Source organism: Ruditapes philippinarum, unplaced genomic scaffold, assembly GCF_026571515.1.
Source record: "Ruditapes philippinarum isolate M1 unplaced genomic scaffold, ASM2657151v2 ctg1924_1_1_1_1, whole genome shotgun sequence".
In the NCBI taxonomy this organism is placed as follows: Eukaryota; Metazoa; Mollusca; class Bivalvia; order Venerida; family Veneridae; genus Ruditapes; species Ruditapes philippinarum.
Window position 1 is genome coordinate 87,889 of NW_026858267.1, and position 12,718 is coordinate 100,606.

General features: G+C 32.7%; 1 protein-coding gene across 1 annotated transcript in view; it reads right to left on the bottom strand.

The window, feature by feature from the left end:
• Positions 1-5,980: 5,980 nt before the first annotated feature.
• The window catches only part of LOC132752617 (diphosphoinositol polyphosphate phosphohydrolase 1-like), a 37,279-nt gene continuing 30,541 nt past the window's right edge, over positions 5,981-12,718 (bottom strand). Inside the window, exon 4 of the mRNA XM_060742960.1 lies at positions 5,981-12,335. Coding sequence (XP_060598943.1) covers positions 12,217-12,335 — 119 coding nt within the window. The 3' untranslated portion in view covers positions 5,981-12,216. The remainder of the gene's footprint in view (positions 12,336-12,718) is intronic.

Here is a 12,718-nt window from a genome sequence, read left to right on the forward strand (position 1 = left end):
TTTCTTTAGTGTTGTGTAAAACCATCGGGGTGCATGTGTGACTTATATTTATTGATCAACAAGTGCCAGTGTTAACTCCACCTATATAATATTCTTTTCGGTGTTGTTTTATTGTATGATAAACGGTTATGACATTGCAATTATCAAAGTATTGCAAGCAATACAGAGGTACCCTACCGGTTAAACCCCACCAACCTTCTGAAAGATCATGGTTATTCATTTATGTCATTGTGATGACATGAATAAACTTTAATCTATTGAGTTCTTAGTAAGTCTGTATAAAAGTATTGTGTTAATTTTCAGCATAATTAAGAAATTGTGTTTAATCAACAGATAATCAAAAGATCCAATTTTCTCAGGATGAATATGTATAATATATGTTTCAACTTTTCTCAATTTTTGTAAATTTGTTTAAAAAAAATCAAAATCTTTAACAACAGTTTTCAGGGACGGACGGACATACAGATTGACAGACAGCGGGCAAATCTTTAAACATCCCTGGTTGTAACCAGAATAAAACACTTTTAAAATCAAAATTCTTAAACTAAAGAGAAGACAACTCATGAAATAAAGATTTTAGACTTATGAACATTGGAATTATGACAAAGGACAAAAAGTTTAAAGTAGATACGATTTAAAGTAACAAATAAAAGAAAGTGAAAAAATATAACTATTTTTAAATAAATTCCAAGTCCAAAATGAAAATAATCATGAAAACCCAGGAGTAATACTAATAACTCTAATCACACATGTTATTGGTGTTGATAATAAAATTTGAAGTAAATCGATGGAGAAATAAGAAAATTATAGAAAAGGCGCTGGTCAAACCAGGTGATGCTCCCCGAATAGGTTTTGGAGAAGTAGTTTCTTGTTCATATCTCTTGTAGTTTCACAGATTTGTCCGTGGCAAAGTTCACAATGTAAAAATGAAAAAACAATAACAAATAAGGCAAGGCAAAGTTACGGTTCTGATGCATTTCCACGGTGATAGGACATTGCAAAATTATTCCAATTGTTGAAGTACTCTATAGCATTCCCTATTATAGGATTATAGGCCAAGTTAGGTTGGTCTTTTCTATTGTTTGTTTGTTTGTTTCATTTTACGTCTTTTCCCAACAGTATTTCAGTCATATAGGCGGGGTGTTTCCTAAACATCGTTCCTGGAGAGTTACACCAGTACTAGACTATCTTCCTCCGTGCTAAACTACCAAAGCATCTCCCGAGGATCGAACCCACGCCAGAGAGGTAACTGGATTAGAAGTCATCGACTCTAACCCCTAGACCACGGAGGCGGTCACAGCCAAGTTTTTCAATGACACTAAATATTCATACTATGACCACCTATAATGTGAAGAGTTTAAAACATAACATCTACTTTGTGAGTCAAAACATGTTTATTTTATGTTAATAAAGATACTGTGTACCCATTGTCAGGGCCCAATCAAATAAATGTGACCAAACTTGATAAAAGATCAGTTAAGAATACTACAGACAAAATTTGGTGATCATCCATCAATTATTTCAGTAGATGATGTTCAAAGGTTTTTCTTTTTTTATTTTTAGCGGCAAATAAAAGGGGCCTATCAAATCAATATGAGCAAACCTGATAAAAGAATACCTAAGAATGCTACAGATAAAATTTGTTGATCATCCATTTATTAGTTCTGTAGAAACAGACGTTAAAAGTATTTCTAATTTTAGCTTTAGCTGTGCCTAAAAGGAGCCAATCAAATTTACTTGAGCAAACTTGATAGAGGACTACCTAACAATGCTACATACAAAATTTGGTGATCATCCATCAATTATTTCAATAGAAGATGAAGTTCAAAGTTTTTTTTTCTATTTTTAGCTTAAGCAATCCGTAAAAGGGGCAAATCAAATGAATATGAACAAACTTGATAAAAGACTACCTACCTAAGAATGCTACAGACAAAATTTGGTGATCATCCATCAATTAGTTCTGTAGAATGAGACGTTTAAAGATATTCCTACTTTAGCTTTAGCGGCTTCTAAAAGGAGCCAATCTAAATAATATGAGCAAACTTGATAAAAGACTACCTAAGAATGCTACAGACAAAGTTTGGTGATCAACCATCAATTAGTTCTGTAGAAGATGTCTAAAGGTCTTTTTGTATTTTTAGCTCTAGAGACTCCTAAAAGGGGCCAATCAAATTAAAATCAGCAAATTTGATAAAAGACTACCTAAGAATGATACAAACTATGGTGATCATCCATCATCGAGTATCCCCCTTTGATACTAATAGCTCACCCTGAACCTTCGGTTATGGTGAGCTAAAAAAATTCAGTAGTTAAAAGTTGTGAACAGGACACAAAATTGTTGACTTTTAGCATTTGACATCTATGTGTGACCTAGACCATGGGGGAAGTGGCCTGATAATGCGCTCAAAAAATCATTTCATTACGTGACCATTTGTAGAAAGTCATTTTATAAAGCTTTATAGTAGTTTAAAAGTTAAGGAGCGGACAGGAAAATGTGGACTTTATCATTTGACCTATAAGTGTGACCTGGACTCAGTGGTAGCAACCTAGATGTTGCGCTCTGCAGAGTGTGTCATGGTGGTGATCATTTGTACCAAGTAATTCAAAAACCTTTGAATTATCAATAAGTTATAGAGCAACATGAAAATTGATATTTTAAAATTGGACCTTTGTGACCTTAACGTTGAAGGTAGTGACTGCTTGTTGTGCTTTGCACGTCGTCTCATGATGGTGATCATTTCTGCCAAGTTATTTTAAAACCTTGCAGTGGATTAAAGGTCATGGAGCGAACATGGAATGTAAATATTTTATCACTTGAAACTTAAGGTTGACGTTGACCTTGGGTGTAGCAACCCAACTATTGCGCTCTGCACATTGTCTCGTAATAATAATCACTTGTGCCATGTTATTTTGATTTTTATCAGCGGTTTAAAAGTTATGGAGCGAACACGAAAGTTTCACGTTGGGACAGATGAACGGACTGACAGATGGAGGCCATTCCTATAATCCCCTCAACGCTTTGCGGAAGGGGATTAAAAATGAACAATAGGCAATAACTCCAAAATTAGGTAGAGTTACGGTTCTGTTGCATTGCATTCCTACTCAATTAGACCTATCTACCTACAAAGTTTCTTGTTGACATCTCTTATACTAACTTTCAGAGTTATGTCCCAGACAATGTTCAAAGTGTAACAAGATATGTTTGTAAAACATGTATGCCCTTTATCGGCAGCCAAGTAGTCATGTAGCCAGATTAATGTGACTGTCTTTTGACCTAGTTGTAGCCAATTATAGCAAATAGCAGTGAAATAACATTTATTTGACCAGTAAGGTCAAGGTCAATAATAAGTCACGGTCAAAAAAGAGTTTGATCTTTAAAAAATTGTCCTTAAGGCAATTGTGCTCCAGTATAAAGACAATCCATTCATAAACAACTAATTTGTAGCTAATTTTAGCAAAAATGAACTAAAATTTAATTTGAAGTCAAGGTCAATGATAAGTAAAAGTCATAATCATTCTTTTTACTTAAAGGTTCGGTCTAACGGACAGCTGTGTCTACTTTAAAGACAATCCATTTATAAATATAGTTATAGCCATTTATAGCAAAAATCAAGCAAAATTCAAACATTTGACCTTAAAGGACTGGTCAAGGTCAAGTATGAGTAAAGGTCAAGTTCAGTCTTGTCAACTTTAAGGTCTTGTCTAAAAGAGATGTTATGACCAACTGTAGAGTGATATTTCTGACAAACCATGTGGTATATAAAGTCAATAGTAAGCTATCACATGTAACATTTTTGTTTCCCCGTCTAAAACTTCATGAATTTTGATAGGATGTAGCACATGCTTAGTGACATACTTCATGTTTGTCTGGTATAAAGACTTATAATTCTCAAAAGTGCTAAGAGACACTAACTGTCCACAGATCTATGAACCATGCCGTACCATACTATATGTCCAGAACTTTCTTCGTTTGTATAAAATAATACTGTTTGTTTTTTCCTTGCAATTCACCTTTAAAATGATGTCACTTCAACACGATATCACTTCAACACTATATATGGCCAATATTGAAGAATTACCACTTACTTTTTTGTGATGTTAATCTCCCATAGGCCAATAGGGAGTTATTCTTACTGATAATGCAAGTGTACCACACAACTCAAACTTTTGTACTGTTACATAGGTAACACTACTTTTTCACAGTAAAAATATAAACCTATAGAAACAGCGTATCATAGAAGTATTTGTTTGAGGTTATAAAATAAATAACACATAGGTTTGTAAATTACAAAAAAAATATCATCTCTGGAAAAAATACTGTTACCCCTCAGGATAATATTTTTACTGTTCCTCACAAACCTGTGTTATTCATATACTTACTCGATTTATTTACCTTAGGGCTTGTTTATCTCATTTTCAACAGATGCAACAGATTCTCACTCAAAAACATATCATTTGAAACTTAAACTTAAAATTATGCATAGTAAGCACTTAGTTAATCATCTGTGATTTTGGATTCATTCCATAGACTTGAAATTTCAAATTTAATTGAAAGATATCAGATGAAATCCCAAATTTTGTAAAAAAATGTAAAGACTTTTTTAAAGTACCTATACAACCACACTTGTGTGTTGATCCTGGTAGGACTATAGGGATGTGCTGGCTAGCATGTCTAAGTACTGCTGACAAAGGACAACCACTTTAAGTTCAAGCAGGTAAAATGACTTTCAAGCTACATAGGTAAAAATTTGTAAGACCGAAGATATCACGTAAGTGTATCATTTATCAGTCACTTTAAGTGTATCATTCACCTGTCATTTGAAGGTATCTTTTGCCTGACATAACAAGTGTATAATTGTAAGTGTATCTTTTATATTTTACCAGTCATTTAAGGTGTACCATTCACCTATCATTGTAAGTGTGTCTTTTACCAGTCATTTAAGGTGTACCATTCACCTATCATTGTAAGTGTGTCTTTTACCAGTCATTTAAGGTGTACCATTCACCTATCATTGGAAGTGTGTCTTTTACCAGTCATTTAAGGTGTACCATTCACCTATCATTGGAAGTGTGTCTTTTACCAGTCATTTAAGGTGTACCATTCACCTATCATTGGAAGTGTGTCTTTTACCAGTCATTTAAGGTGTACCATTCACCTATCATTGGAAGTGTGTCTTTTACCAGTCATTTAAGGTGTACCATTCACCTATCATTGGAAGTGTGTCTTTTACCAGTCATTTTAAGGTGTACCATTCACCTATCATTGGAAGTGTGTCTGTTACCAGTCATTTAAGGTGTACCATTCACCTATCATTGTAAGTGTGTCTGTTACCAGTCATTTAAGGTGTACCATTCACCTATCATTGGAAGTGTGTCTGTTACCAGTCATTTAAGGTGTACCATTCACCTATCATTGTAAGTGTGTCTGTTACCAGTCATTTAAGGTGTTACCATTCACCTATCATTGGAAGTGTGTCTTTTACCAGTCATTTAAGGTGTACCATTCACCTATCATTGTAAGTGTGTCTGTTACCAGTCATTTAAGGTGTACCATTCACCTATCATTGGAAGTGTGTCTTTTACCAGTCATTTAAGGTGTACCATTCACCTATCATTGTAAGTGTGTCTTTTACCAGTCATTTAAGGTGTATCATTCACCTATCATTGTGAGTGTATCTTTTATCAGTCATTTAAGGTGTACCATTCACCTATCATTGTAAGTGTATCTTTTATCAGTCATTTAAGGTGTACCATTCACCTATCATTGTAAGTGTGTCTTTTACCAGTCATTTAAGGTGTACCATTCACCTATCATTGGAAGTGTGTCTTTTACCAGTCATTTTAAGTGCATCATTCACCTATCATTGTAAGTGTATTTTTTATCAGTCATTTTAAGTACATCATTTCATCATTTGGTAAAGAAGAATCTATGCTGAATGAAAAGAAAAGGTCTGTGATACAAAGAATGACAAATGCAGTACAAGTCTTGGTTATTTTTGTCTGAAATATAGTCTTTATGAATTATATGATACAGTTCATAACTAAATATCATGAATAAATTAGACTAAATCAGTACATGATATACAAAAACGATTTTCTGCTTACAATTCATCTTAAATATTAAGAAATAAGCAACACAAAAATAATCTAGACACAAATAAACAAGGAAAAATATAATAACAAATCAAATTTTACCCAAACACGTTTGATAATACTGAGCAAAGGTCTTCAAAAACAGAAAACAAAAAATAAGAAATTTAAATGTAAATGATCAAAATGGCAGCTGTTGTCTGTCCATTATACCCTGGGTGGGCAGTCATACTTGATTCATAGATTCTGCACCCAGTAATGAGTATTATTCTGAATGTTTAATCTTGAACCTGCTGACATTCTTAAATATTTAGAAATGATCATTATTTATGTTAAGTATATCAATAAGAAAATTAAATCAACTGTCAGTACAGATGTGCTGATGAACTCAAATTACATGTCCGACTGCAAAGTATTTATAACTATTGACAAACAAACTTTAAATTTTCTTCTTGATGTAACCTAAAAATTGATAATGGGCATTTCCATAAATGAAAGTTAGATAAGTCCATTAAAGAAATTTTGGTAGTTACAGGTAAACTTGGGTAGTAGACTGTATAGATTTAGACTGGTCTGCCACCTTCAACATTGGGTGCTGATAATGATAAGTAATAGTCCCTCTCGGTACTCTCAGACTAAAATACTTTCTTTTAATAAAATTGTCAGTCCCTAAATTTGATCAGACTGACACACATGTCCATAAAAATGAATGAATTTATTTATAACCTAATATAATAACAGATTTATAATAAACAAGTCAATAAATGCTAGAGAAGGACAATCAAGGGTATTTGCCATTTTTGATCAATTATTTTAAACATTATTAATTACCATCATAGATGTTCATAAATCTCTAGGCTTATAGACAGTTGATTAATATGAGACAAAAAATAATCATCATTTAAATGCCCTTGTTATATATCAGCTGAAAATTCAATTCAAACATATTTTTCAAGTTTACAAATAATGACTAATAGCTCAAATCAAATTCCAAGACTTAACTAGAAATGTGTCCATAGGACACAAATGCCCCCACATTCCACTGATTTGTGAGTCTACTGACGTACAGCAGGACAGAACAACAGACAGACAGACAGACAGACAGACAGAGGAAAGTTTAAATGACTTCCCCTACCCCTAAATGGTTGGAGCATAAAAATAATGTCCAATTTTTCCATTGCTGACATATTGATTCTTCCCAATTTTGTTGCAAGAAATCAAAATCTCAATTTTATATCCTATAGTATGCTTAAAAGAAAATGAAAATAAGCTAAACCCCAGATGCACAATTACACATGTTGGCCAACATTCCTGTAAAGTTTCATTTATCTATGTCATATACTTTTTGAAAAATGCATGACACAAGTTAAAATGCAAATATTTACTAAGTGAAAGGCAATAATAACTCTGACAAAACTGGATTAATCCACACAAGAACCCCAAGGTTCACAACTTCACATGCTGATCAACATTTTTGTAAAGTTTGTTGACTGTTAAGCTCAGGAACTTTTAATGACACAACATTTTGGAATGGATAGTCGGGTGCACACATGGAAAGACGGACAAGGGCAAATCTAAATGTCCCACCTTGAGTGAGGGCATAGAAAAACAACTAAGAACATTGGGGTTAAGAGCTAGATTTTTTACAGTGTTTGAAACACATTTTATTTGAAGTTTTCTATCTCATATGTTATGTCTGTCCTCACGAATGTAAGGAATGTGTATTTATCACTAACATGTTACAAAATAACAAAGCTTACTAAATTTACAACTTACTGTACATAAGTTCAGGGTATCTGCTAAATAAACTATTTGCTTATAATATGTTAGCCAGGAGGCTCAAACTTGGCCAAGAGGCTAAAACTATGTACAATATCTTCTAACCATAAATCCTGAGACAAAAATGTTAACATACTTCATTATTTTAACATTTTATGTTTTGTTCACAGTAAAGTTACAGAAAACGTTTTATGAATAAAGTGACATAAAACGTGAAGTATTTCTGAATGAAGATAGGGCATTTTATAAAACACAATAAATTTTAATGTTAATAAGAAATTTGAGAATAATGTAATAATACAATTACTTCTATTAATGCTCTTTTGTAAAATAGAATGTATTACATATTTAAGCATTTTAACATTTTTGTCACAGAGTAAGAAATCATTTTTTAATAAATTCGTATCATACAAATATTAATATATCTTATATATAGATAAACATAATTCATAGTCATATATCAACCAATGACCTCTCATTTAAAATGATGTCTGACAAAAAAAAAACAAAAAAAAAACAAAAAACATTTGTCTGTCCAAAGAGCAAAACAACAAAAATCAACTTAATAAAAATTTTTTTAAAAAAAAACCATAAAAACTGGCAAAGCATTGGATATCAATATTAGTCATTATGTATAAAACTAGGCATATTTGTTTGTAACAATAATTTTCATTGGATGAACTGTAGTTTAAAATAATAAACAAGAGCTCTGCTGAGGCCGGGCAATATATGTCTGATGGCAAATTTACAAGAAGGTATCATGTACAAAAAACTACCTTTAAGAAAGATAGCAAATTTATTGTTGTGAATGGCTCCAACAAATGTAAAAAAAGTGTTATATAACATTAATGGATTCAGTGAAATGCTTGTAAAGATCTGCTGTGGAAGCCAATTATTTTCCAGAAAAATTGCTAAAACAGGGGCATAACTCTTCTCTTCTAAAACCAATAATTTCACTACAAAAAAAAGCTTTAAAATGGACATAACTACACGAAAAATGTGTTGATTGCAGCGAAAATTAAATTTGACCTTTGTATTGATATAGCATACTGACAGGCAAAATACATTTACAATCACAGAAATCCTTTATATATTACGCTGCGGAAACCAATCATCTATGGACAGGAGGACACTGCCATACCATAATACATCTCAAAGGTTTTCAGGCATATAAAATAAAATAATATGACCGAAATTCATTCGGGCATATAAAAATGATGAGTCATCAAAGCATAAACAGACATGTAGAATTATAAAGTTTCTAACTACATGCATAAAGAACTATCATTTCTGACATTGACACATTGATTGTTATCATTATAAATGGTGATCATTGATAAAATATAATTGAGCCACATCATGACAAAACCAACATAGTGCTTTTGCGACCAGCATGGATCCAGACCAGCCTGAGCATCTGCGCAGTCTGATCAGGATCCATGCTGTTCGCTTACAAACCCTATAGCAAGTAGAGAAACTGATAGCGAACAGCATGGATCCTGATCAGACTGCGCAGATGCACAGGCTGGTCTGGATCCATGCTGGTCGCAAACGCACTATGTTGGTTTTGTCGTGACGCGGCTCATATATTCTTGTAATTCATTGGCTGTAACGGAAGACATGATACTTAACACTTATACTAATAGTATCTTTACCTGTGTCATATTTACTACATTATATACATTGTACAAACAACAACAGTACCATTTTAGGGCCAATTTTGGGCCGACATTTGGCCCCCAGGGGCCATAACTCTCCCCCCAAAAAGCATATAGTTTACTCAAATAATTCTGAGAAAAAATCCCCTCTAACAATAACTAAAATGATAAAAAAAAAATTCAGATCATTTTTTCACAAGAGCATGACAGTGATGACCATTGTAAATTGAAAATATAATGGTATTGTATCCACTTCTAAATTTTCCCCTTGTTCCCCTCTGGCATGCAATTTTCATTGTTGGGATACCCACGGCCGAACAATTAACATTTATGATTTATTATGTTACATGTTAATCAACAGTGGGTATCCTACAATGGCAAATTTACCCCTTTCCATCATTCTCCTAAAAGTGAAAACAAACAACAACAGTGACTGTGAAGGAGATTGTCAGTATAACTGATACATACTCCTTGACGTTACTTTGATGAAATCTAAATATATCATCTAACCATGTGTCGAAACATTTTTGAAAAATCTATTTATAAATCCAAACAACCTTGACCCGGATTGACCTGAAACCTTACTCATGGGTAACGATCCATGTAAGGTACCAAAAACACATCAAATATCTGAAAGTCAGTCAATAACTGAATAAGCTACGAGAGATAGTGACATTAAATGTACCAAATGGATGGAAGGACGTACATACCAGAAACAATAGTTATTCTCCATCTTAAACTAACCAGAGCTAAAAAATTACAAATTTGGATTTCATATTTAGTATTAATATTTAGTTGTATTATAAGAACATTAATTATAAAATTGCATCATAATGAAGTGTGACATAAAATTACAATTTTTTGTTGAAAAACAGAAAAACAGACATCAATATAAAGACATAATGCAAAAATAATTCATTAAAACATTCTTCAATAACAACCAAATGGTAAGTAAATCCACAAACAGTAAACATGCATAACATAAATAATATTAAGTTATTATCAACATTTTTTACAATTTTAACAATTACATTAGATTGTCTTTCATACTTCTACATGTAACTGTCAAAACTTGGCCAACACTGGCCTACATTATGCACCAGAAATAAATCCTTTTTCTTCTTTCTGAAGAAAAGGCAAATCTGTGTTTTAAAGTTAAATAGATTAAAACATGTAAGTGCTTATTACCTCACGAAAATAGCCCTAAATGTGAAACAATTTGTGATAAAAGGTAGCAAAATGTTAATTAAAATGACACAAAATACTAAATCACTATAATATTGTACTAATTGCCAAAAACACAAAAGCTGGTTCAGCCATATGGCAAGTGGGTAACTTTTTGAAACAGGACAGGAAAGATAAGAATATTTTTAAAAAAATTAGGCTTAATGGGCCTTTAAGAAAATATAAATGGCAAAAAAAATATATGAAATGAGTTTAACATAGCTGTAATAGTCCACTTCTATAGAAATTTTCTTGTTGTTCTTTCCAAAATCATACAGAACTAGTACACTCTTGTTTACATGCCGATGCATGATCTTGATTTAATGATTGCTGTCATAAACATATTAAACATGTATATACATGTACAAAATAACAATACTGTGTTTTCTTGATATCTGACATTGGTGAGTTAAATATTGTGACATAAACCTTACATACAGTTCAATTAGGGCATATCATTTATTTTTGTATCTCAATGAGAATTTGTTCACTGTTACAACCAATATACTAATAAAAATAAGAAACATTTAACCTTTAACATGCTGGATTTGTGTTATTGGATTTATCCTGTTTTGAATTTGAAACTGTCTGTGTCAGTTGATAATTAATGGATTTCAATATCAAAAGTCACTATAACAAGAGCAACTGCCTTGCGGGGGTTCACACTTGACTTGTTCAAAAGATTATTGTGTCCAAAAAAGACAATGCATTCATAAATAACTAAGTAATAGCCAATTACAGCAAAAATTAAGCATAATTCAAACATTTGACCTTGATGATCAACGTCATTTAAGACTCAAGGTCAAGTTTAGTCTGGTTTACTTGACGGTCTTATCCAAAGCATTGTTGTATCCAATTGCAACGGAAACGGCAACCAGACTGTAGCAAAAGCTCTAAACTTTTCTTCCAAAAAGTTGAGCTAAAAAATTGAGCTATCAAAAGTATAGAGCCTGGTCAGTCTGCATTGAATCGTCATGTTGACCTGGCTCTATACTGGTGGAAAACACTTATCTCTTGTGATCCCAGCAGGTTAAAGGTTAAATAGTTGATCAGCACTATAAAAAAATCTTTTTTTTTTTGTCCCCTTTAACTGACGGACTTCATTCATTGTCGCACGCATCCTTTGCAGGGGACTGTGCACTGTGGGGCACTGTTTGTGATAAAGCAATCTACTTTGCCTTCCATGTTAGGACCTCAAGTGAAAAAAAAATCCTAGCTCAAGTCTGGTAATTATCAAATGAATATTGAGGTCTTCTTTAGGGCCTCAATAGATTTAACAGTTCCATATGGAAATCTGATGGTGTAGATTAAATGAAATAGGTCACTGTTAGTGCCTCAAGTGATATTTCTGTACAGTTCCCCATACGTATCTGATTGTGTTGATTAATTTATGCAATAAAAACGGTCCTTCCCAGGGCCTCTTATAAAGAGGCAGCCCTTTTATAGGAGGCCTGATTGCCTCCCCTCACCGCTTCACAACACCATTGAGATCTTTTGGTAGCACATCAAGGTAAGTAACTTGTACAGGTTTGTGTGCAAGGTGATCTTTTGCTTCAATTATACTGAACCACTGTCTCTGTCGACCTGCAAGCAAATAAAGGGGGGATAATTTTAAAACTATAAAAGAAATATTAAAATAAAGCTAGCTTTTCATACTATTTAACAATAAGGAGATAATTCATCTCTCCCTCTCATTAATTTTTATAAGCTAGTCAGTGATGTTCTATTAAAGAAATATTTAAGGAGTGATAACTTTTCATACTCTTACACAATAAGGATAAAACACTTCTCTCCCTTCCATTATGTTTTAAAAGCAAGTCAGTGATGTCCTTTACAATGCTTTTTCCCCATCAAATAGATCAGAACTAGAACCTTATAAATTATACAGGCATAAATAACACAATTAATTAACAATAGCAAATGAGAGAGTTTTCTGACAATTCTCTAAGCTTCATAGTAAAATAACA